Genomic DNA, 25956 nt, shown 5'->3' with positions numbered 1-25956 from the left:
TGGCATTCATTCAACAAGGTGCTGAATGCATTCTTTAGAAATGTAGCTCCCGTTCCACCACATCCCAAAGATGCTCTATTGGGTTGAGATCTGATGACTGTGGGGGCCATTTCAGTACAGTGAACTCATTGTCATGTTCCAGAAATCAATTTGAAATGATTCGAGCTTTGTGACATGGTGCATTATCCTGCTGGAAGTAGCCATCAGAGGATGGATACATGGTGGTCATAAAGGGATGGACATGGTCAGAAACAATGCTCAGGTAAGCCATGGCATTTAAACGATGCCCAATTGGCACTAAGGGGCCTAAAGTGTGCCAAGAAAACATCCCCCACACCATTACACCACCACCACCAGCCTGCACAGTGGTAACAAGGCATGATGGATCCATGTTCTCATTCTGTTTACACCAAATTCTGACTCTACCATCTGAATGAATCTATCTCTGGTTTAAGCTATTTGAAATGTAGCGCACTAAGCTAGCTAACTAGCTAAGCTAGTAACTAGCTAAATTAGAACTACAAAGAATAGCAGTACATACATAGCATTTGCTCAGGCAGTGGGCAAAGGGTGGAAGTGGAACCCTAAAGGCCAGTTCAGATCATAATTCGGGCTGCTTTTAGAATTTGGCAGATACATTTGCAGCAGTGAACTGTCTAGTTGCAGAGTGTTTGAAGGCCCTGGGGACTTACCTAATGGCCAAGTGCACTAGTGGTTTTAGAACGTCTGGGATTTTTTCGCAAGTTGCATCTAATCTCGTTGCAAATCATTGATCTGAACTGGCCGTCAGATGTATCTTTGTTGTTCTGAACATTTGAACTTGACCATTTATTATTTTGCAATCAAATATGACAGATGCTTTCAACAGGTTTTTGGAGAGAGGCCAAGAAGATGCTGCAGGAGAACCATCACGACTTGAATCAATTCCCTCTCTGAGAGTGAGTAGCCCCGTGATTCCGTAAGGTTTTATTTGATTGCACATTAGTAAATAAAGTTTTTATTTTGTCTTTATTTTTTTTATTTTTTTATAACAGCACACTATGTTGATTCTCCTTTATTGTTAATTATTTTTTGTACACCTGCTATCGTATTTACTTTGTGTTTATAAAAGTAAAATTAAGAAGTGTTATTTCCCTTGAAGTATTAAAAATGTTGGGGGGGGGGGCAACATTTAGAAACGCTTCAGCTCACCTATCGAAATGAACATAACTTTTCTATGGTGGTGACATTCCCATTAGTTAAAGCTAGTACCTGGCATAATGACATATCAGTTATGAATGACCAAACACAGCTGTTCTATCATGGTGTTGATCGACAACGATTTACTTAGATTTTTGCCCAGCAGCTTTATCACGTCACTGGCAGTGGTTAAGAATTGACAACTTTTGTGTGTGTGTGTGGGGTGAGGAGGGGGGTAGTTAGGTGTGTGTCCCCGTGGTCTCCACTGATACATTTTCTTAAGGGTATTTGGCTTGTGCTTTTTTCTGCATGCGATTTGAGGAACACATATCGCGCTGTCATAGTAATTGGAGCCACCAAAACGTTCCATCTATGCAGACGAGCTGTACGAGAAGCACAGGCCGTTTTCGAAAAAACATTCGTTCTCACACGGACAGTTATCCCTGTGAGCACAGCGCGCGAAACAATTTCTTGTTCTCCCGGTGTGAGAAACAACAGTAGTCTACTATTTTGCCATGCTAGTTACAGTAGTTGTTCATCCAACATTAATTGCGACGTAAGTGGGTCCGTTTTTTATGTGATTATTCTTTCTTAAGTTATGTTTGAAATATTTTAATCAATTGCAGCAAAAGAGACAGGGAATAGCAGGGACCGTGGTGTTAAGTAACTTCAGCTATTCTGATGAAAGTCTGAATTAAATTATATATTTTCTTAACCTAAATAACTTTATTAATTTGGAGAAAGAGATTAGTAGCCTACCAGGGAAGAGAGGAGAGGAAAACGATATGGAGATAATGGAAGAGGAATAGAGGAGCGAGGAAGAAACTAAAGAAGAGATGGGAGGAGGAAATGGGAAAAGAGAATAAATGTAGAGGAGGGTATAGGGAGACAAAAGAGGAGAGAATATGTGGAGAGGAGGGAATTGGAAGATAAGAGAATAGATGGAGGAGGGAATATCAAGAGAGAATAGGTGGAGAGGAAGGAATAGGAAGAAAGGTGACAGCATGAACATTTTCCAGAGAAAAAACAGCTACTACTATTCCAATAAGGCAAAGACGTGGATTTACCACTTGTAGTAGCTGAAAAAAATTGAATATGGTTTGTCCTGACCTGGTGTTCAAGTATAAAGCAAAATAGTCATATCCTGGTTTATATTTTTTCGTAGGATTTACTAACTGTTTGTCTGTTTGAAGCTAGGAACCACTATTTATAGTTTCGTTTTCGGAGGAACGTATTAGTGATGCACCCAACATGTAAAAAGCCCTCGAGACTAGAATAAAAGTTGCTCGTTAGCAGGCGTTTCTGCAATATCCTCGGAAATGTTTTTCTCCTTGTGCTGATACCGAAACGTGAATCAGTTTTGTGTGCATTTGCAAATATTTATGGTGCGTTTTCAATAATCTGTCTGGTCTCGTGAGATAATTTTGCTTTCCAGCACAATTTGCGAATGTTACTAGCCATATATCCTAGCAAGCTAGCTACAACAATCCACTCCCTTTTAGTTAGTAGTCGACTACAGTCTTTCACAGTGTGTCCGTGGTCTTTCTAAAGGTAAGAAGGTAACTGATTACCTATGGAAGATACCTTCCTGATGAATTCATACAATGTGGGCATAATAACGTTAGCTTGTTGGCAGGATTAAACCATAAAATACCTTTTCTTTGCGAACCTTTGGTTCTTGTATATGGTACGTTTTTCTGTTAACATCAGACCAATCAAAACACTGTTTTAATGTACTTTGGTGTTTCCTTTTCTGAAATTGTTTTACTGTCATGTAATCTGATTTTTTTTAGGCTGGAGTAGACATGGCTAATCAGCAAAATGAGTCTCCTGGGCTGGGCAAGAGGGCTGCAGCAGGTGTGGCTGTTTACAAAGTACGAGAGGCTGCAATGGCTATTCTGCAAACAGAACCTACTGGTAACCTGAAAATAAACAAACGGAGTGTTCCATCAAATCCTTTTGTCATACCAGAACCTTCCCTAAAGCCATACAAGCGGCATCCCACTCTGATATTGCCACCTTCGCATAGCGCCAACCCGGTTGGAGGGTTTACCTGTGAGGTGTGCGGCCAGAACTTCTTCTCTTTTCCTCAGATGGTGAGACACAAACAGTTTCATGACGAAGAGCGGCCTTTTCCCTGCGGTGTGTGTGGGAAGCGTTTCCTGAGCCGCAGCCACTACACCGAGCACCAGCGGGTGCACACCGGGGAGCGGCCTTTCCCCTGCGACCAGTGTGAGCGCTCGTTCACCACACACCATAACCTCAAGCGTCACCAGACCATCCACGCCAAGGAGGAGGCGTACCGCTGCCGGAAGTGTGGCGTGCTGTTCTGCCAGCGCCACGAGTACCCCAGAGGAATACCCCGACCCGACCTTGAGCCCCGGCCTGGGTTTGAGTCCATGACCACCATGCAACCCACACCTACCATTCAGGTTACACTCACACCCAGGCAACTTGAAAAGCTTAACAAAAAGAAGAAAAAGAAGAAGAAGAAAAAGAGCCATGATCTCTCAACCAAGCGTGATCATTCTAAGAAGAAAAAAATTGCGAAGCACCCGGTCTCAATGGAGAGGGTACATTCTGTGCCTCAAAATGAACTTTGGCCTGTAATGTCGCCTAGAGACAAATTGCTAAAAGTTGCCTATGACATTGAGGTTATTCTGTGATCCCAGATGATGGTGATGATGATGATGATGATACAATTGAATAATAATTTGGATCATGATAAAGATTTAATGTTTCTGTTTCTTCAAAGTTCTGGACAATTTCAGAAAGAAGCAATACCTCAACACTTGCATAATGATTTGTATTTCTTTGTTAATTTCCACCACTGATCATGATTTGTAAACATTGTCAAACATTTAAAATGATTTTCCCTTTGAGATCATTAGTGGTTTTGTATTTATTTTGTAAAATTAATTCAATTATGTTTTGCTCTGTTGCCAAAGAACGGCAGATTAGAATGTCTATACATTATTAACCCAGCTATAAATCTCTGTTACAAATAACACATTTACATAGGTTGTGATGATAGAGCCTTGTAGGGTTTAAGTCAGGGTTTTTCTGATTATTCCTAAATGTACCTCTTCTTATTTCATAGGATCAGGTGAAACACTAAATCTCTAGTCTGTGTAAGTGGATAATGCTGTTATATTTGGGCAAATATTAAAATTCTATAGTCTCTGACTGAAAGCTGCATTTATCTCAGGTGGTAGTGTATGTTTATTTTTTATTGATAATGTCTAGCCTTTCTCTTCACAGTTGACACTTTACATATTTATAAATTTTGTCACAAGACCCATTTCAAAGTGAATGTAAGCCTCCATTGAAATATCTTGACTCATATAACATCAACTACTTAACAGCATTTGTAAAGTCTTTTTGTATCAGGGTCTGTGTTATAGCGAATGTTTATATTTGTTTTTCTCTTCACAATTAAAAACAGATGCCATGCTTGTCTTACAACAAGTTGTAAATACTGAATAATGCTAATGTAAAATCAGTCACTGGCCCATTAGCAAAGCACTTATCCCTAATAGTTTCTTTAAATTCCTCTGGATCAGATTATTTTAAATTTATCAAAATGCAAGTGCATCAGTAATAAAAGTGGGTTATTATCACCACTAACTTTATACTAACGTTATTAGGATCTTGAGTAGATGGGGTTGAGGCCAGATCTTACACGTATAAACGTCTAATGCCACCTGAAAGTCTGCATGCCTATGGGTTAACCTTAATTCAGATTTTGCAAGGCATGTTTATTTGTATATCACATTTCATACTCAGGAAAACTCAAAGTATATTGGACACATTTAAGTAGGAAAAAGATGATGTAGTACCCCTCCATATTAAACAGACCTACTGAAATTAAATATTAAACTTACTCCTGAATGGCACTTTGTATTTAAGACCTGGGTTTGCATCCAACTTGTGGATTCATCCAGGGATTCTGCAGAGGTTGGTACAGTTGGCCAGCATCGTCTAGATTTAGTAATGGTAATAAAATGGCATTGCCTCACCATGCTTTAGCAACTCCTTGTGGTGTCATGGGTGTCGGTGAGCTCAACTGTAGAGTCTGGTCGAGACCCCCTATTGAATGAGCAGCATTACAAGAACCAGGACGGTATTGGGTGTGCTTTGGAAGACATTTCAACATTGACTGTCCCAAGTTTGCTCAAAGTTGCTGCGATGAAGTCTGACCTTAATCACAAATTAGATAGAATGGGCATAAAATTGGTGTAAAAACTGAAAATGATTTGTTTGGCCAAAAGTATATACACCAGTTCAGCATAATTGACTACCTGATAGATGATAAACATCAGGGTTTCGGCTATCTAGTGCTGGAACAGCCAGGATCTTTTCACTGAGGAATTACATTTACCTTGTCTTAGCCGAGTAACAGTAGTGCTAGCATACATTTTCCTTTCCCATGATTTAGCTCCATGAGGAAATCGAACATACAGGTGCTGGTCATAAAATAGAATATCATCAAAAAGTTGATTTATTTCAGTAATTCCATTCAAGAAGTGAAACTTAATTTCTTTTAATTTTGATGATTATAACTGACAACTAATGAAAATCCCAAATTCAATATCTCAGAAAATTTGAATATTACTTAAGACCAATACAATAAAAGGATTTTTAGAAATGATGGCCAATTGAAAAGTATGAACATGAAAAGTTTGAGCATGTACATCACTCAATACTTAGTTGGGGCTCCTTTTGCCTGAATTACTGCAGCAATGCGGCGTGGCATGGAGTCGATCAGTCTGTGTCACTGCTCAGGTGTTATGAGACACTGGACTTCAAGCAACTCTTCCTCCAGACTCTGGGACCTTGATTTCCAAAGGAAATGCAAAATGTACTTCAGTAATCAGTACATAATACTTTAAAATAACATAACTCAGCAGCAGTGCAGTCCTTTTTGTCTTTAGCCCAGGAGAGACGCTTCTGACGCTGTGTCTTGTTCAAGAGTGGCTTGACACAAGGAATGCGACAGCTGAAACCCATGTCTTGCATACGTCTGTGTGTGGTGGTTCTTGAAGCTCTGACTCCAGCTGCAGTCCACTCTTTGTGAATCTCCCCCACATTTTTGAATGGGTTTTGTTTCACAATTCTCTCCAGGGTGCGGTTATCCCTATTGCTTGTACACTTTTTTCTACCACATCTTTTCCTTCCCTTCGCCTCTATTAATGTGCTTGGACACAGAGCTCTGTGAACAGCCAGCCACTTTAGCAATGACCTTTTGTGTCTTGCCCTCCTTGTGCAAGGTGTCAATGGTCGTCTTTTGGACAGCTGTCAAGTCAGCAGTCTTCCCCATGATTGTGTAGCCTACAAAACTAGACTGAGAGACCATTTAAAGGCCTTTGCAGGTGTTTTGAGTTAATTAACTGATTAGAGTGTGGCACCAGGTGTCTTCAATATTGAACCTTTTCACAATATTCAAATTTTCTGAGATACTGAATTTTGGGTTTTCATTAGTTGTCAGTTATAATCATCAAAATTAAAAGAAATAAACACTTGAAATATATCAGTCTGTGTGGAATGAATATATACATTATACAAGTTTCACTTTTTGAATGGAGTTACTGAAATAAATCAACTTTTTGATGATATTCTAATTTAATGACCAGCACCTGTACAACCTTGGCATTGTAAGAGTGACAATTGAGCTATACAGTCAATATACAATCAGTTCTTAATGAAATAGGATATACTGTATTGGTCGGCACTTGCTTCAGTTCCTGAGAAGTACAGGATGTTTCTACCGTTTAGAATCAAGTCATTCGGAGCACAGTTTTTCAGCTTTGCAAACTGTAATGTCAAAAAACGCTGTCCGCTTACCAAAATACGCAGTTTCCCTGAGAATGTTGATGTTCTGTTGTTACGGCAAGAATATACTTATAACTCAATAAAATGTATGTTTATATATACAACAGTAGTTGTCACCTAGTGCTTACACTTACACAGTGTAAAGCCCCAAATAACAAGCAACAGCAAGAAATTATTAGGAATGATTAGTGACCAGGAAACATAGCCTAGTACTGTTGATAGTTAAAAATAAACCTAAAGATGAGCGGTAGGAGTGGCCAGTCCTGTTTTGCCAGTGCCGAATATTTATAAATACGTTCAGATGATCAGCGGGTCAATACATAGAGGTGGGTTTATGTCGGAGTCTCTTTTGACTTAATCTAGTTCAGAAACAACTTGTGGACTTGGACAGGGATGACTAGGTGGGCTGTGACAAGCATGAATTAGCAGGCAGAACCTAGAACTGCGACACAACCAGATGGACTTAGTACAGGGACAGGAATGATCAGGCGGGGTAGTCCTGAGGCGTCGTCTAGGACCTCATCCTCCCAACATCCTTAAAAATACAATTTTGAATAAAATAAAAAAATTACAATAGTGGTGCAAAAACCTCTCCTACAGAGAAACACGGAGAGGTCAGACATTAAAATAAGACATCTGTAGCACACCTTCTATTTTTCTTCCGGTACATTCCGTACGTACGGCAGTAAATTATTATGGTTGTCCAGGGAAACATCATATTTTGGTAAGTTTTTAGCGTATTTTGACATTATAATGCTTGCAAGCAGGTTATTGGGTATTATTTATCCGTAGATACGTCTTCTGGCACTTGGAAACTGAAGCAGTCTACACTGTCTACAAGGTTTGAGTATACTCAGCTAAAACGTCAGTGATTGGCTGATTCCTTTAAAGCGACGCAGATGATTGGTCAATCTGTTCGTAGAGTAGCATTGGCTGCATGAATGAGTGAAACGACTGCTGCTGCTGATGCTGTGACCTGGAGCTTGGTGTCAGCATCAGGACCGACCGTGCATGAAACATAACAGTGTCAAGTGGCTACAGAGAAAAAAACGGACAAGACCCAGTTGACTGTTGACTGAAGGTTTGATTTTGAGGTAAGACATACTTTCTCTAAAAAACGGAAAGCAAGTCTTGAATAAGGTCGTGAAAACAGTATCGGCCACCCGCTGGCGGTGAAGCGCGTGGGGCTCGGCTGGCTAGCCAATCCAGCCACTGCTGTGTGGCTATTTTCTTATCACTTCATGTTTGATGGTTTATGAGGAAAGCATGGGCAATGAATTTCACCAGAATCATATCATCAATAATCAATCATCAATAACGAAAAACTATAGCTTATACGACCTTTAAATTAGCAGCTACAGTGAAGACAACTGCACTGCGGATTACGACAGATTTGTACGGCAATAATGTTAGTCTGCTAGCTGCTAGCTATTTGTGAGTTCTTTGTAAAGCCGGCATGCAAATCCTTTTTGAACTTACAGTCAGGATGCTGATTGCCTGACTGTAAGTTATATCAGACTGTATGCGCTGCGTTGCATCGTGCCTATGAACAATAATTCGCCCTATATAAAACATTCATGCTTATAATTGAATAAAACTCCATGTAATGCATTTAGCTTATTGCCCTATTGAGCCCCTGCAGCACTGTACACATAGTGTCAATCGTGATACTTAGTTTACCAAGTGAGCATACACAAAGAGGGCTGGTCACATATGTTATTTCTCTATAAAACGGAATCATTGGAATGCATAACATTGCCTATTGGAATGTTCTTTTGTCCTGATTATTTGTCCATGTTCACAGGTCTTGTGCATGGCATTATGGGGTCCTTCAGCAGACAGGAGTTCTTCCATGAGCTTGCTGAGGGCTGCCTGGTGCCCACTGCTCAGCAGGGCTTGGAGCAGGTCTGGAGGCTTCTCATCATCTGTTTTTTATGCCGACTCCTCTGGATTCTGGGTGAGCTTTCACATTCCCAGGTCACAAGAGCATCTGACCATTTACTCAAGTTTTGAGGTTAGGTCACAGGGCTCTTTAGTGAAGACAGTACATGATGAGCATCAGGAGATTCTATTTGGCACATTTATGAGGAATTATAATACAGAACGGAGTAACTTCAGTCTGTACCTGCTTTTCAACTGTCTGCCTGTTCCCATTCTGTTTGTGTTGTTTGTGTTTGTTGTTTCTCGGGTCAGGCCTCCCGTCCTATGTTAAACACTTGAGCACTGTGGTGGGAGGGTTCTACACCCTGTACCTGTTCTTTGAGCTCCACATGGTCTGGGTGGTGCTTCTCAGTCTGCTTTGCTACCTCATCCTCTTCCTCTGTCGGCACTCCAGTAACCGGGCCACCTTCCTCTCCATCACTATCGTCATTTACCTGCTCATGGGGTATGTAGGCATTGCCTGTTAGCGGATGGCAGACACTTTCTTTTAAGGAAAGACGATGACGATGAACAGACATGGGTCAAATCCCCTCGGTGTCCCTCTACAGAACTGTCATATAAAGGGACAATTATGACCCTGTCCTGAGTTGCTAATGAAAAATGGTCTTTCAGTCCTCATATTGCCTACTCTTTTCTTATCCAACCAGAGAGCTGCATATGATGGACACTACAACCTGGCACAAAATGAGAGGTTGGTACAAACATTAGTACACTATCAGTGTTTCCACTACAGGGCGTGTAGCTCACAGAAAGAAACAGCATTCCACAAAACCTCATTCATACAATCTAATTCTGAGTGTCCGAGGGCGATCTGGTCCTCTGAGCCACTGGCTCCGGTTGACATGTACTGCTGCAGAATAAGTTCAGCTCTGACCCACTGCTCTTTTGGTGAGGGCTCTCCCCTCTATATTTTTCAGCATAAGTGAAATATGAAAACATGTTATGCCTACAGAGCCATATATTCCCCTGCATATGAATATACTGGATGACTTCAGATCCACATATAAACCCTGTGAAAGATTTGTGAACAGACTACAGAAATGAGGTGGTGCAGGAAAACATGAACGTTGTGATTTCAAATCTCTGCATTCTATATCTGCAGGTTCCCAAATGGTGGTTGCCATGAAGGCCATTTCCCTGGCGTTTGACCTGGACCGGGGCGTGCTGGTGGATGTGCCGTCTCCTGTGGAGTTCATGGGCTACATCTACTTTGTTGGGACTGTCATATTTGGGCCCTGGATCAGCTTCTCCAGCTACAGAGAGGCTACAGAGGGCCGCAAGCTGGTTAGCTCACTGTTAAGTCCTGTTCTGTGCCGAGGGGTGCAGGGGAGATGGGGGAAGACAATTGAGAGATATTTTATGTATATATTTGATCTCTTGTTTAGAGTTTCTCCTGGATATGGAAGGTGTGTGTCAGTTGGGTGAAGAGCCAAATCTGTCTGTTGATCTCCAACTGTGTGGCTCCCTACCTCTTCACTTACTTCATCCCCGTCTACGGGGACAAGCTGCTACGCCAGTGAGTTGATGACCTCTTATTGCACCTCAAATGATTTACCAAAGTCAGCAAAAACATTCACACGCATGGATGTTTTGTTATTTTCCAAAAAAGTGTGCGATCTAAATGCTTTTTAAGGTAAGATGCTTGAGTAATGTTTTTCTGTTGTGTATTGCTAACATTCTTTTTTTTTTTTTACCTTTGTCTCCAGCAAAACAAAAAAGAAAATCAGGTACTTATTAGAATATCCCCAAACTCGCTCCTTTTGCATTATCCATTGCTAACTCACAAGTTGTGCCACCTCCCTGTCAACTGCATGGCTATTCCCTTGAGATCTCCACAACCTCCCTGACACCTGCCCGGCTGTTCCCTCGACAATTCATGCAACCTCTCTGACACCTGGATGGCTGTTCACTCGACATTCCCACAACCTTCCTCTCACCTGCCAGCTGTTCCCTCAAAATTCCCACAACCTCCCTGTCACCTTCATGGCTGTTCCATCAACATTCATAACCTCCCCTTCTCCTGCACAGATATTCCATCAACCTTCCCACAACCTCCCTGTCTCCTGCACAGGTATTCCAACAGCATTCCCACAACCTCCCTGTCTCCTGCACAGGTATTCCAACAGCATTCCCACAACCTCCCTGTCTCCTGCACAGGTATTCCAACAGCATTCCCACAACCTCCCTGTCACCTGCATAGTGTTCCATCAACATTCCCACAATCACATCTGTCTCCTTTACCCCACTCATGCACATCTGTCTTTACATTACCCATGCATGTCATGAGAAAGTATTAAACAAAATTATTATAATGGTGGTAATTAATATTCATCATCCTTCAATTAATTGCTGTGCAGAGGTTCTGTGGCAAGGTATGTTATACCAATATATTTTGATAGATTTTTGTTTGTGTCTTTTCAGTGTTCCCATATTTTTTGTTAAATAGGAGCTGTAAAAAATTACAATATGAGTACACTGTTTTCATACATGATGTGAGGCAACTTTTTTTCAAGACAAGTGATTGGTCAACTGAGCCAATGAGCCATCATAACGTCATGCTAATGTTAGTAGATCCCTGACTGGCCAACAATGAGACATCATAACATCATGTTAATGTTAGTCGATCCCTGACTGGCCAGCAATGAGCTGTCATAACGTCATGCTAATGTTAGTAGATCCCTGACTGGCCAACAATGAGCCAACATAACGTCATGCTAATGTTAGTAGATCCCTGAACGGCTAACAATGAGCCATCATAACGTCATGCTAATGTTAGTAGATCCCTGACTGGCCAACAATGAGCCATCATAACGTCATGCTAATGTTAGCCGATCCCTGACTGGCCAACAATGAGCCATCATAACGTCATGCTAATGTTAGCCGATCCCTGACTGGCCATCTCAGCCAATGAGCCCACATGTCATCTATAATTGCATTTCAAGTACTTTATAATTGGTCTGTTCAAGATACAGTTTAAAGTGGCAGCTTTTCCCAAAAGTGGGCTCTGGCAATAAAACACGGATTTAAAAACTTTTTTCAGGTATGATTTAATAGATATCAACTTGTAAAAAGGAGATGCAGTTTACATTCATTTTTGTGTTTGATTTCAGGCTGTTTGACAGACCTTCTAATGTAACCTTCCTCCATTGACTTCCAGGTGGCTCCTGGCCTACGAGAATGCCCTCTCATTCCACTTCAGCAACTACTTTGTTGGTTACTTGAGTGAGACCACCACCACTCTGGCCGGAGCAGGCTTCACTGAGGAGAAAGACAACCTCAAATGGTCAGTACATTGAAGCATGGTGGTTACGAGGCTTGGCATAGACTAATCGTATGTTCAGTAGTTTGTTTGTCCCCTCCTAGTTTTCTTTTCCTCCTCAGATCTACCTGTTTGTTTCCCCAGGGATATGACGGTTGCGCGGCCCTTGCATGTTGAGTTTCCCAGGTCCATGGGGGAGGTGGCCAGCTCATGGAACCTGCCTATGTCCAGCTGGCTCAACACTTGTAAGATTTCCGTGAAATAGGACCAATTCCTACAGTAGCATTACTATACTCTGACTATATAGACTTTAATGTGAACCCCCCCTAAACAACATGTATGCAACTATTATGTTTTCAACTCTAGCCCTGTTCCTGCAATGAAATGTAAACCAGTAGACATGCCAGCTAAATGATTCCAATTAAACTGGAACACAAACTCAATCCCTTAGAGTGTTTCTCTGTCTGATCGCCCAGACGTTTTCACCAGTGCTCGCAATCTTGGGACCTTCCCCGCCATCCTAGTGACATACACCACCAGTGCACTTCTGCATGTGAGTATGAACCGGCAGGCGTGACAGTGAGTTAGGGTGTGTAACAGGACGTTTGCTTATCATTGTTTCCCTTGGCCTTTAGGGTCTGAGCTTCCACCTGGGTGCAGTACTGCTGTCTCTCGGCTTCATCACGTACATTGAACATGGTAAGTCTAAATGTATAGAGTACAGCTATTCAAAAACGACCTTTTTCTCGTGTTATTTCAGCTCCACGTTATATTTGATCAATAACATTTATCACATCGAAACTTTAGGTGACCTACGTAGCTTTTTCGTAATTAGCAATCCGTGAACAGGTTTTTGGTTTATCAGGGTTAATGATTGAGACCTCTTTTAGATTGGTCTGTACTAATTGAATCCATGATCCTCTGTTCTAGTTTTGCGGAAGAGACTGGCCGCAATTTTTAACGCGTGTATTCTATCAAAGAAATGTCAGCAAAACTGCACTCACAAGAACAAAAAGGTATGGTTTAGAAAAGAATGTGGTGATATGTGTCGGAATTTACACGTTTAAAGCTTTAAGATATTTCTATGTTGGTCCCATGCAGATGAAAATACAACTTTTTAAAATACAGACTGGTGAAAAATTAAAGGAAAAACCTGCATGAATGAGTTGAGGAATATAACGAATGCAGATGATTCCATACAGGTGTACTGCATGATACAATCATGCTCTGTGGCATGTATAAAATTACTCAGCAGACCCCTCTGTGTTCTTCCCCTCCACACAGGCTGTTTGGGTGTACATCGTTAACTTGGCCTTTAGCTTCCTGGCCGTCTTCCACCTGGCATATCTGGGTTCTCTGTTCAACTCCAGTGTGGACTACATGGAAGAAAATGATGAGGTAACTATTTACTGACCTTCAGCGATACAATGGCCAAATCCTCATACATGGCTCTTGAGATACGATAAACCCATGTCTGAGTTCCAATGACACAATGGACCCATGTCTGTGTTCTGATGAAATAATGAACCCATGTCTGTGTTCTGATGAAACAATGAACCCATGTCTGTGTTCTGATGAAACAATGAACCCATGTCTGTGTTCTGATGAAACAATGAACACATGTCTGTGTTCTGATGAAACAATGAACCCATGTCTGTGTTCTGATGAAACAATGAACCCATGTCTGTGTTCTGATGAAACAATGAACACATGTCTGTGTTGTTATGGAGATTCCATTGATAAGAACTCTTAATGGAAGTAAGTACAGAGACAAAATAATCTTGGCACAATTAGCAGTTTTATTTACTTGCAATGAAGAAAAGCGTCAAAAGCTTACAGAGTAAACCTGCGAGGAATCTCTGAGGAAAACACAGAATAGGCAGTATTTAAACAGTTAAAAGGGGTGTGGTAAGATACTGCACAGCTGTCTTATGTCAACAATTTTACCCAAAGAACGGGCTGTTCCCCCACCTTATCCCAAGGAACTAAGGATACCAGATCCCCCTCTCCCACATTCCTTTTTATTATCTTAACATAGGGACTCAGTACTTTCATTTAGTAACTCATTTATAGAATTAAGTATATATGAGTTCAAGAAATTCCATAACCGTGTTCTGATGAAACAATTAAATCATGTCTGTGTTCTGATGAAACAATTAACCCATGTCTGTGTTCTCCCTCTATAGAGTGACGTGGCCAACCACACAATTCAGAAGTGGTCGGAGCTAAGTTGGGCCAGTCACTGGGTGACGTTTGGATGTTGGGTGCTCTATCGCATCATCCTCTAGATCGTGTGTGTGTGTGTATGTGTTTGTATGTGTGTGTGTGTGTGAGTTGGGCACAGAAAGATGGAGAAGAGAAGCAATAACAAGAGGTAATTGCCTGTTGAGGAAAGACTGGCTCTCTTCCCTGCACTGTGAGGACCTCCAGTATTGGACTGAAGAGTAAACACATCCGCTAATATGTACAGGACAGTATATTAACTATTTTACTCAACACCAACATGCAGTGCTCAGGACACAGCCTAGGAGATGGGACTATCTACTTACTGTAACCTGCTGGTGACAACATATTTTTGATACCCTTGAAATAATGAATCACTCTTACTTAATCACAACCTTTTGTTTGAGCTGCTGCGTTTCCCTGGAGAGACAGCTGACATCGATCAACAGCAAATGCCGATATGACCTCTCATCGATTCCCAATCAATACTTGTTCTGTCAGTATGGTTGTGGTCAATCATTCACTTTCCCTTATGGACAACTAACCTGTTTTCTAGCTTTCAGATATGACTGAGTATTCCATTGTAGTATTGTTTTCCTTATTACAATGCTACATTTAATTATTAAACACTACTTAGGTATTACACCCTACTTAGTTATTACATCTGTAGAATATTTAGTGCCAGATTAAACAGGGGGAAAGAAATTGGCTGCAACTTTCCTTTGTAGATTTGACTAGGAAAAATGGAAGTTTGTATTTTTCCTGTTTTTAATTTTATTTATAGAAATATTAATGTTAATTGTTTGTGTATTTCTTACTATGTTTATCCGTCCAGTCATTTGAGCCATTATTCTGATTGTCCTGTTAACAACTGTGTAACTGATATATTCACTAATAATTGTAGTTTAGTCAAAAACATTTGGATTTGGTTTTTATCTGCTGTAAAGCTGATTTTGAAAATGCGTAACTTCCTGTTTTAGATGCACAAATAAGATGTAATTTGAAGTTAGTAACTAAAGTTTTTGGCAATTTTTTGACATGCTGCTCTTTTTAACATTCATGATTCCATATGGCTCCTGAATACACTGCACATAAACCGAAACATACATGAGTCTTGTGTTCACGGACAGCCCAGAAAAGCCCAGGGCTTTTATTGTTTTAAATGTCTTGCTTTTATTTCTGCTACACATTAGTCACTGGGACCATTACATTGGGATATGGTGAGGTTCAAAGTGACACATTAACTCTAGCACTTTAAAATTATACAATGACTATGAAGTGCTGACTGGCAGCTTAAATGTTAGGGAATTTTCACAACTTTCTACATTAATGTGGATGGTACCAAAATTGCGGCTAATGCAGAATGAATTTTGAGTAACAAATACTAGATTTAGGGACATTAAGCCAGTCTTCAGGAGTATTATCTTGGTGTTTATGTGACTTCTCATTCTCAAATCATTCTGGATTATAATGTAATTATGGTAGTGTGTACATGAGTGTGGGAGTGTTTCTTAGTTTACATTAAATGGTCTCCAAAATAACCCAGTACAATTTTGGCCTTTTATTTGCACATATTTATTTAAAAAACAGCCGAAATATAAAACAGCCGAAATATACTGCAGATGCATTATGTTTGTACAAACTGATGTAGTCATTAACTGCAAGACAATGGGACAGAAAAACTGTACATTTGTTCTTTAATGCACCTATTATGTATTTGTAAAAATACTTTTGGTTCCATAAATGTGGTGACTATACAGAAATTGCTGTAATTTCAAAACGGTATAACAGTTCAAATTAAAATAATATACAAAGTAATTGTATATTTAAAATCCAAATTCAAATCCACAACATAGTTCTCTGTTCAAATTCTTTTGGACCTCACTGTATGTAACATATACTGTAATTGATTAGGCCATTCCCTTAGAATACATGGTCCTTATCTTCCATGTAATGTACAAGTGCATTGCCTTATCACACCACCTTGGGCCACTCTAGTAAAATATTGACCTTTGTTTTGTCAGAATCTTCCCTTTATGTGTGAAGCAGATAGAGGTCTAGGATACTTTTTTATTAAAATGTCTCAAAACGGAATCACTGTCTATATTTGGTTTAAGTTTATGTGAAGATCTACAAGGAACTAAAACGTTACCTTTGTTTTCATCCCATGGCTACAACATTGACAGTGTGAAATGTATGAGTCTTGCATCTCGCTCAGCTCATAATCTGGGGTGATGCTCAGCAACATAATCTTGCTAAATCTACCTCTGAAGTAAACGATCTCTGCCAAGCAGTCCTGTCATTATGCTGCATTCAAAAACCTTTTGGGTAAACATGTTACGACAAGAAACTACTGGACTGTTTTAGGAAATAATTGTTTATTTGCTTATTTACATGAATGGTTTGGACCGTTCGACAGTTGATTAATCAAAGCAAGGAACTTGGGGTGGGACAAGGGAACGGTGGGTGGTTGGGCGGACATTTCAGTTTCAGGGGAAGCTCAAGGGCATAATGGCTCGGTCTGACTTTGTGTCCATACAATTCCAAGCGTCCAAAAGCCACAACACCGAGCAGACAACAGGGGTGGGTGAAGCTGGGTGGGAAGAAAAGACACAGTGGTTCGCTGATGGATGGAAACGCTCACTTTCTGCCCATTCGAGAGCATGTGAGCGCAGTAAGTGTAGTGAGACGGGGGGGCCTGTCTACAGGTCCAAGGGAGGTGGAGAGAAGATGGGAGGCTGCCGTTCAGCCTTGCCTACCCCGAGGACCCCCGTGCTTGCGACGGCAGGATCCGAGCAGAGTCTCCAGAGCCATCTTTACAAATGCCTGGAAATTATTGCTTCTCTCCCTTCGGCTGTCCTGTGAGGGTGTGGAAACGGGAGAGATACATTCAATAGATAGCAACAGCAATGGGTGGGAATAGCTAACTGTAATCCACTTGGTCCAACACTCCAATCATATGGACACGGTGGAGTTCTGGGAAAAAATGAAAACTCATACTTGAGGGTGTTTCAGACCATCATAATTGAAGATTAGTCTAATGCTTACCTCCTTGCTTTTTGTTATCATCTCCTTTCTGATCAGCTTTCTTCGGTTGCTCCTTTGGACTCTGTGGTTGCTGTGGAGATTAATTGGTGGGATGGGTGGTTTAGTTGAAAAAATCCAAAATGCAATCTTTAATTTGCAATAAACTAATAGCCGACTGGTTTGTTGCTCTTACCTTGGTAGTTGATTTCTTGTCAGATTTGTTACCTACAAGATAAATAATGGTGATTTATAGCATTTAGAATAATTGTCCCCTAAAGATCTACAAATGTAGATAATGCTTTTTACATTACCTTTATATTATTAATATTATTATTATTATTTATATTAATAACGTTCATGGTCAATTTCTAAATACAGGTGGCATTGCACAGTGTTTATCTTTTCTCAATACAGAGACACTTCAACTACATTGGGTAGTAAAGATTTTAACTTTTGACACAAAATTCAATAAAACACAAATATAGCATTGGCCTACATTTACTACATTATACTATACCTATAAAGAAAAACAAGTATATAATAATATAATGAATACAAAATAGGTTGATAATAAATTCTAACTCAAATGAAAAAAAGATACATTGAAAAATACCTTTTGTTCCGGGCATTTTGGCTGCTCTCCAAAGTCTGTGCGTCTTTTCGAAAATGCAGTGCTTATGTGGCGTCCAACTCGCTCATTTATGGCTCCGGCTCCTGAATGCTCCGGTCACCGGGCCCCTTCGGGAAAGAGCGCGGTGAACAAGCAAAGAGCCCTGTCAGCTGCGCGAGAGGGACATGGTTCTGCAGGTCTTTGCTGAGCTCAGGCGAAACGTCTGAGCGCGACACTAACTCATAATCCCACCATTGTATGTACGATGCACTGTCTCATTGTCCTCAAGTTCAACAAGAAAGCGTTTTCGTCATTTGCCATTACTTAGGCCTAAGGACAATATGAAGTTCTGATATAGACAGGGCATATTCATATTGTTTATTGGTTTATATGTGACTCGCTTTGGAATGATTAACCAGCCTTTAACGATGTTGTGTGTATGCTACTGTTTTGGGTAATCTGTCTGCTCTCTCTCGTGTGTGTGTGTGTGTGTGTGTGTTTAGCCTATCTTGCAAGAGCTAGGTTTTGAAAGATAATTTGGAATTTGCCTGATCGCTTATTTCCAAATGTGATTTCTAAAAGTCTATAAATCTTGAAATTATATTAAAATCAGGAGGTTCATTTGTATTACCATGTTCTCCATATTCTTTCAAATTTTATTAAATGACTGTCCAACAGAGCCTAATAATGATTGTGTTTTTTGGGGGGAAACACTCCCTAATTGCAATATTTTCCTGAAACAATTTATTACTACAATCTCTGTGTATACATTTTTGCCTACACGCATATGATTTGACCTGTAAATCACTTGTATAAGCTAGACGTAATATTGCTGCGTCAGCCATATGTTTTACAAGTCAGTGTAGCTGCGTACGTGGGCTGGATCAATGGCGTCACATGATTTGATTGTCTGACCACTGATATGTCGAAAAGCTAAGGAAGGAAGAAAGGTGAGCTGTCAGTGAGTTTTTATATTTTATTTGTGCAACGTCGGTATTTACACACGTTATGAAAAAATACGTGTTTTGAATTGCATGCGGAGAATTAGGCGAAAACCATGCTACGTAGCACTGAAGGGCTAAAGCGCCTGGTTTTCAGTCATGGCTAGCTACAGTAACGTTACGTCTCACTGTCAATCTAGCTATTACGCTAGCTAGCTAGCTAATCGTAGCTAGCTATGTCTCTTATGGCGACTCTTAGTTATGACAGAGTAAATAGCTACTCATTAAACAGATTACACGTCTGTGGTGCAGGCTGACTTTGCCTCTGTAACTAGTTTATGTCATTGATGCCGACCTAGATGGCAGTATTCTGTACCATGTAAATAACACACTGTTTTGACTCAGGAAGCAAAATTCAATTAGCCTTAATGTAGCTTTATTTACTCCTAAAATAATTACATTTCATTGTTTGTATAGAGATCTGCCCAGGCCTGGCATCCTCTCTATCTTGAATGTTTGTGGAATGGCTGCAGTTTGGCAGCAGGTGTTGGCAGTGGACGCAAGGTACGTCTCCCATTAATGAACTGTTTGCATGGGCTCATGGCCTCAGCGCTGCCCAGCTTGTAGACCCAGAATCGTGCAGTTACCTATTTTCAGCAGTAGGTAGAATGTGGCAGCCAGGGTCTTTAATTGGTAGACCGGTGACATGGCCATCGTTTGAATAGCAGAGCAGCACATTTAATTATTTTATGCTACCAAACCCCTCCAAAGCACACAATGTTGTCTTTTTGTATATGCGGCTATATGTGTTTTCACATAAGTTTATCTAGATAATCAGACTTGAAATTGGACATCATAAGCCTTTGACAGATTGACATCTTTGTTTGCTTGTGATTTGGAGGAGGCGGTAGTCCTCAGCAATTGGATTTAATAGTTTCTCGGGTTTTTCTCAACATTTGAAAACACGAACCATTTCAAAAGAACATTCTACTGATTAAGGACACTCTACCATGGCTCACATACTGCTTAAAACCAAAAGGAAATGTAGTTTCATAGTTATGTCAGAAGCTGAATTCTACAAACAGACCCAGAATCCTGTTGTCTAGTCTGTATAATTATAGGTACATTTATTAGCTGGGCTAAGTGAATATGGGCATTGATTGCTCTTTACAACTAGCCTGTTTAAACCACACTGACCACTTTTCATTCATAGACTGTGTCATTTATATTATCATTTATAGACATTAGTTGCACAGCTATATTGAATTGGGTTTGTATTCCAGTACAAAGCTATACCTCCATGTTACATAGCTTGTTTACTGTAGGCCGATGGAAGAACAAGGCAGCCACCTATGCTAATGTTATTAGCTATTTAGCATGCCCCAAACACCTGTCTGTAAGCTAATTGGGGAGTTGCCTTGGGATTCTAGTTCACATCTCACACTTCCTTAGCAGCAGAAGGTCTCATAGCTGTGATAAACCACCTCTGGTGTGCTGCCAGCATTATTATTTTAAAATTAGATTACCACAACAATGGAAGTTTCACTGTGACTCAGAGCAAAGCCACCTAAAGAAAGGTACAAAGTGAGATCACACTTTCGCTAATCACTATTTGTTTTTTTTTGTGTCTCTCTCTTCCCCAGGTACAATGCTTACCGCACGCCTACGTTCCCACAGTTCCGCACGCAATACATCCGCCGACGCAGCCAGCTGCTCAGGGAGAACGCCAAGTGTGGCTTTGAGCCAGGGCTGCGCAGGCAGTACTTGAGGCTGCGTGGCCAGCTACTGGCCCTGCGCTACGGGCCCCTGTCCGAACAGAGCAGCTTCAGGGCCAGCAGTGTGCGCAGCTCCCGCACCACACTGGACCGCATGGAGGTTAGATGAAGAGAATGATAGGAAGGATCAGAGCGAAAGGCAGGCAGAAAGAGAATAGGGTACAGTCAGCCACCACACGCTTTAGGTGAATGGGGATATTCGGAAGCCGTTGGAAGCAGACCAGTGGTGCGACTGACACCGTGAGGCTCTGTTGTAGGCACACTGAATTTAACATGTTGAAGGAATAGATGTATTACAGTCTATTGAGAGGCGTTGAGTTCATACAGGTCTACCTTTTCCCTGGCAAAGATTATTGGTTTTTTTTTAGGGCTGCTGATGCCTCAGTGGCGCTAACTACTATAGGGTTACTCCCCCCCTCCCTGTTTGTCCCTTTTTCCTGGTTTTTGACAGGATTTTGAGGAGGACCCACGTGGTCAAGGGGCTCGTGGTCACCGCCGGTCTGTGAGCCGAGGCTCCTATCAACTGCAGGCACAGATGAACAGAGCTGTCTATGATGAGAGGTAAGCGCCCTGCCCATTGACCCCATTTCTCCTCGAGTCCATTCTTTAATCCCTCTGCTCTTGAAACACTGCATTGTTTTATCTCTATAAGCAAAGATTATGATATTCAAAAAATACAGTCTTCCTGATTATGAATGGTGGTCTATTTGTGCCTACAGGCCCCCAGGCGCTTTGGTGCCAACCTCTGTGGCAGAGGCTAGCCGTGCCATGGCTGGAGATACCACTCTGAGCGAAAACTATGCTTTTGCTGGCATGCACCATATATTTGACCAGCATGTTGATTCTGCTGGTAATTGGAGTATACAGTACAGTATGTGATGGACAGATCATAGCAAGGAGGAAGTATTTCTGCATCATTTGTGTGACGGTTTCATTCCTCTCCTGTAGTTCCAAGGCTGCAGTTTGCTAACGATGACAAGCACCTCCTAGCCTGTTGCTCATTGGATGGCACCCTGTCGATCATGACTCTGTCAACGACTCCGCCCAGTGTAAAGGTGGTCCTGAAGGGTCATGCGGGCCCTGTCACCGACTTCGCTTGGTCGCTTAGCAATGACATCATCGTCTCAACGTCAAAGGACGGGACACTGCGTATTTGGAACACGGAGGATGGGAGGTGTATCCGTGAGGTCAGAGACCCTGAAGCCAGCGAACTGCTCTGCTGCACCTTCCAGCCCATGAACAACAACCTCACTGTGGTTAGTACTGGAAGCTCATACCCCCATAATATCCACACTAGCAAATCGCTTCTAATTCACGGCCAAGGCCGGTATATGGAATGCCATAGCCATTGTCCCTAAAGTCTCCAATCTCTCTTCTCTATGTGTTCCCTGACATTTACCATCCTGAACCCAGACCTCTGTTCTGTCCTGCAGGTTGGGAACACTAAGCACCTCCTGCAGGTGGTGAACATCTCCACTGGAAAGAAGGTCAAGGGAGGTTCCAGTAAGCTGACAGGACGGGTACTGTCAATGTCCTTTGATGCCCCAGGGAGAATCCTGTGGGCCGGGGATGACCGAGGCAGCATCTTTTCTTTTCTCTTTGACATGGCCACCGGTACAACATCCTTTCTTCCTATGACTAATTAATCATACATTTTATTCAAAAACACGTAATCAGAAATCAAAATAGCTAGGTCACAAGTATTTGAAAGGGAAGACTTGTGTGTGTGACCACTTTGAATTTCAACACACAGGGAAGCTGACAAAAGCCAAGCGGCTGGTGGTGAGTGAGGGCAGCCCCATTTGCAGTATCTCTGCCCGCTCCTGGATCAGCAGAGAAGCTCGAGACCCCTCCCTGCTGATCAATGCCTGTGTCAACAAACTGCTACTGTACAGGTGATGACCGCCCCGTTAGCACATATATACATGCTGCTATTCTACAGGTGATGACCACTCCATTAGCACATATATACATGCTGCTATTCTACAGGTGATGACCACTCCATTAGCACATACACTGATGAGCCAAAACCATATGAACACTCACAGGTGGAGCGAATAACACTGATCATCTCCTAACAAGGGCATGTCTGGGTAGATTAGACGGTAAGCAAGCAATCAGTTCTCGTAGTCAACGTGTTCGATGCAGGAGTAAGGACCTGAGCGACTTTGATGGCCGCATTTTAATGTCCGGACGACTGGGTCAGAGCATCTCTGAAATGGTAAGGCTTGTTGGGTGCTCCCAGTCAGCAGTGGTGATTACCTACCGACCGTGGTCTGAGGAGGGACAAACCAGTGACAGGGTGTTGGGCGCCCAAGGCTCATCAATGTGCAAGGGCAACAAAGGCTATTGGTAAGCAATGTGTCACAATGCAATACAGCGCTGCGTATGGGGCAGTATAGCTGCAGAACGGTCAGTGGAGTGGGATCACCCCTATCCACCGCCAAAAGCTCCTACAATAGGCACTGGAGCATCAGAAGTCGATCTTGTAGCAGTGGAAGAAGGTTGTCTGGTCCGAAGAGTCAGGTTTTCTTTTACATCACGTGGACAGCCATGTACATGTGTGCGGTTTACCTGGGGAAGTGATGGCACCAGGATGCACTGTGGGAAGACGACAAGCCGGTGAAGGGAGTAAGACACTGGGCAATGTTCTGCTGGGAAACCCTGGGTCTGGTCACTCAGTGTTGCCCCGGCCTCCAGATATCCCAAATTTCAATCCAAATGAGCATTTGTGGGATGTGCTGGACCAACAAGTCTGATCCACGGTGGCACCTACTTGCAACTTACAGGACTTGAAAGTTCTGCTGTTGGTACCAATGTGTTGGTACCAGATACCATAGGACACCTTCAGGGGTCATGTAGAGTCCATGCCTTAGCATGTCAGCACTGTTTTGGTGGCACATGAAGGACCAACAGGCATTTTTAAACCCAAGTGAAACAGGAAGGAAGACGAGTTCCTTAAGACTGAGATACCTTAAAGCAGTGGTTCCCAACCAGGGGTACTAGGACCCCTGGGGGTACTTAGCCTCTCCACAGGGGGTACTTGACAACATAGGCTTACTAGTGAAATTAACATGAGGGGGTACTTCATGGATACTGAAAGCGGTGCAAAAACATTTTGGGGGTACAGTAACTGAAAAAGGTTGGGAGACACTGCTTTAAAGCATATAGAATAATAATTCTGATTTTATTTTGATTTATAAGAATCCTTAACAGCTTAATCTGTTTTTGAGAAGATATCTACTTAAATGTGTAGTTTTCTTAGACAAATTATATAAAAGTATATAAGAATAGCTTCCCCATATTTTAGAACATAATTTATTACCTTTGTTTATTTCACAGTGCCTTTTTTGCTCGTCTTTATCAGGTGTGCAGTCATTTTAGTGGTGGCTATAGCTAGATTAAGTACCTTATGCACTTGAATGTATGTGTTATCAGTCCTTTGCTGCTATTTGAACAAGGTTAATGTGTTTGTCTGGGCACTGCATGCTGTGTTGGGTTTGACTGGCTGTGTGTTCCTCTTGTATTGTGATAGAGTTGTGGATAATGAAGGCACTCTGCAGCTGAAGAGGAGCTTCCCTATAAAGCATGCCTCGCAGCCCCTCCACAGTATATTCTGCCCTCTCATGTCCTTCAGACAGGGGGCCTGTGTCGGTATGGATGATTAATACGTTTTTTATTTTATTTGCAATCCTATATATGTTACAAATTAAAAGGCACCACACAGCCTATAGTCATTAGTTGTCTTTTGACTGCCATTACATTAACGATCCTGTGGGTGAAACCCCATCTTTATTTTTATCATAGCATTTAGTTATAAACCAAGTTCATAACATTTAGTCCTCGCTTCACTCTGTTCTCTCCCTGTCTTTTCCATATCCCAGTGACTGGCAGTGAGGATGCGTGTGTCTACTTCTTTGATGTTGAGCGCAACACTAAGGCCATAGTCAACAAGCTACAGGGCCATGGTGGTCCAGTGCTGGACGTCAGCTTCAACTGTGACGAGAGCTTACTGGCTTCTGCTGACTCCACTGGCATGGTCATCATTTGGAGGCGGGAGCAGAAGTGAAAAAAGGCCGCTCCCACTCGAACCGTCCAATCGCAAGCCATTAGAACTTTACTATTAAAAAGCTAAATAAACTGACAACTAGCAATGAGATAGGAAGGGATATCTAAATATTTAGGTTGGGATTCAATGCGGTCAGCTTTAGACCCACATTATTGCACCCATAATCACTAGTGGACAAACTACATAAACCAAAATGGCACCATAGATCTGTCATTAACCAAACAGTTTGCATGAGATAACAAGCTGCATTAATTCTGGTGCCTTGGAAAAATCCAAAACTTTCCTTCTTTTGAATTTTGTAAGAGGGCAGTTTTGATGTACAGACTTGTTGGTAATTTGTTAAAGAGACAAAGTAGCTCTTTATTCTAGTTGTAATCTCATCTTTGAATACGTATGGACCCAGAACCTCAAGCATCTGTCCAATTACAGAGACTTTAGTTTTGGGTTAACATGCTTGACATTTTTAAGTAATTTCTTATTGGGCTGACTCATGGGTTACATAGTGCTTTTTCTGCAACGTGTAATTGGATTGAATCCCAACTTAAGTGTTCAGTGTTAAGAAAGCACTGTTCCTTATTGATGGTCATGGGAGGCTTGCATGTGTTAGGTTAGTACATTAATAACACATTTTGGTATGGAGCGAACAATTCTAAAGTAGTAACGAAGCAGAATGACATATATAGCAGTCTTATTGACAGCCTTCCTCTGGAGTTGCCCATTTGCCTTCAAGCATTCCTATAGATGCGGTAAAGAGATCAATCAAACTGGAATAGAATGATGAGTTAATACCATAGCCCTCCCATTAGATTTTTTGAATGTACTCCAGTGACCCACCCCCACTCGGCATTTCATTGATCTCTTTACTACATGTTTTATATGTTCATTGTTCTACTAGGATTTGCATGGCATTGTATCAAGAACCTATTGTATAAGTCAGGACTGACATCAGAATAACTAGCCAATGTGTAAAAAAAAAAAAAAAAAAAAAAAAATTTGGGACCTCAAAGAAGAAAGTGTTTGTGTGTATGTTTGTATTTGCCTGTCTCATAGAAACCGTGGTTGAAAATATCTATAATATATTTATGATTGGCACATGGTGA

The 25956-nt window shown here is 41.4% G+C and overlaps 3 protein-coding genes across 7 annotated transcripts; all 3 read left to right on the top strand.

The window, feature by feature from the left end:
- The first annotated feature begins 2408 nt into the window (after nt 1-2408).
- Nucleotides 2409-4386, top strand: LOC105022368 (zinc finger protein 678). 2 transcript variants are annotated; one of them, XM_010890682.4, is made up of 3 exons: nt 2409-2730; nt 2973-3096; nt 3273-4386. In XM_010890682.4, exons 2-3 carry the CDS (start codon nt 3001-3003, stop codon nt 3843-3845), a joined length of 669 nt encoding a protein of 222 aa, XP_010888984.3. In that variant the 5' UTR covers nt 2409-2730; nt 2973-3000; the 3' UTR covers nt 3846-4386. The 2 variants fall into 2 exon arrangements, with proteins under 2 accessions (XP_010888984.3, XP_012991838.2); XM_013136384.3 differs by having other exon boundaries at nt 2973-4386.
- A 2991-nt stretch (nt 4387-7377) lies between these two features.
- LOC105022369 (porcupine O-acyltransferase) lies at nt 7378-16528 on the top strand. 2 transcript variants are annotated; one of them, XM_010890683.3, is made up of 15 exons: nt 7379-8105; nt 8816-8968; nt 9205-9397; nt 9600-9643; nt 10055-10236; nt 10338-10468; nt 10659-10679; nt 11310-11324; nt 12110-12235; nt 12356-12456; nt 12688-12764; nt 12847-12910; nt 13142-13227; nt 13496-13609; nt 14398-16528. In XM_010890683.3, exons 2-15 carry the CDS (start codon nt 8833-8835, stop codon nt 14497-14499), a joined length of 1392 nt encoding a protein of 463 aa, XP_010888985.2. In that variant the 5' UTR covers nt 7379-8105; nt 8816-8832; the 3' UTR covers nt 14500-16528. The 2 variants fall into 2 exon arrangements, with proteins under 2 accessions (XP_019906901.2, XP_010888985.2); XM_020051342.2 differs by lacking the exon at nt 11310-11324 and having other exon boundaries at nt 7378-8105.
- A 2380-nt stretch (nt 16529-18908) lies between these two features.
- Nucleotides 18909-25858, top strand: wdr13 (WD repeat domain 13). Of its 3 annotated transcripts, none has more exons than XM_010890685.4 (10): nt 18909-19021; nt 19490-19576; nt 20656-20887; nt 21239-21348; nt 21507-21637; nt 21736-22043; nt 22221-22401; nt 22541-22682; nt 24323-24441; nt 24672-25858. In XM_010890685.4, the coding sequence occupies exons 2-10, from the start codon at nt 19536-19538 to the stop codon at nt 24854-24856; spliced, it is 1449 nt and encodes a 482-aa protein (XP_010888987.1). In that variant the 5' UTR covers nt 18909-19021; nt 19490-19535; the 3' UTR covers nt 24857-25858. The 3 variants fall into 3 exon arrangements, with proteins under 3 accessions (XP_010888987.1, XP_010888988.1, XP_010888989.1); XM_010890686.4 differs by having other exon boundaries at nt 18945-19028; XM_010890687.4 differs by having other exon boundaries at nt 18951-19032.
- Nucleotides 25859-25956: the final 98 nt, after the last annotated feature.

Source organism: Esox lucius, chromosome 12 (genome assembly GCF_011004845.1).
Source record: "Esox lucius isolate fEsoLuc1 chromosome 12, fEsoLuc1.pri, whole genome shotgun sequence".
In the NCBI taxonomy this organism is placed as follows: Eukaryota; Metazoa; Chordata; class Actinopteri; order Esociformes; family Esocidae; genus Esox; species Esox lucius.
Note: the sequence above shows the minus strand (reverse complement) of the source record. Positions and strands in the feature narration are given on the sequence as shown.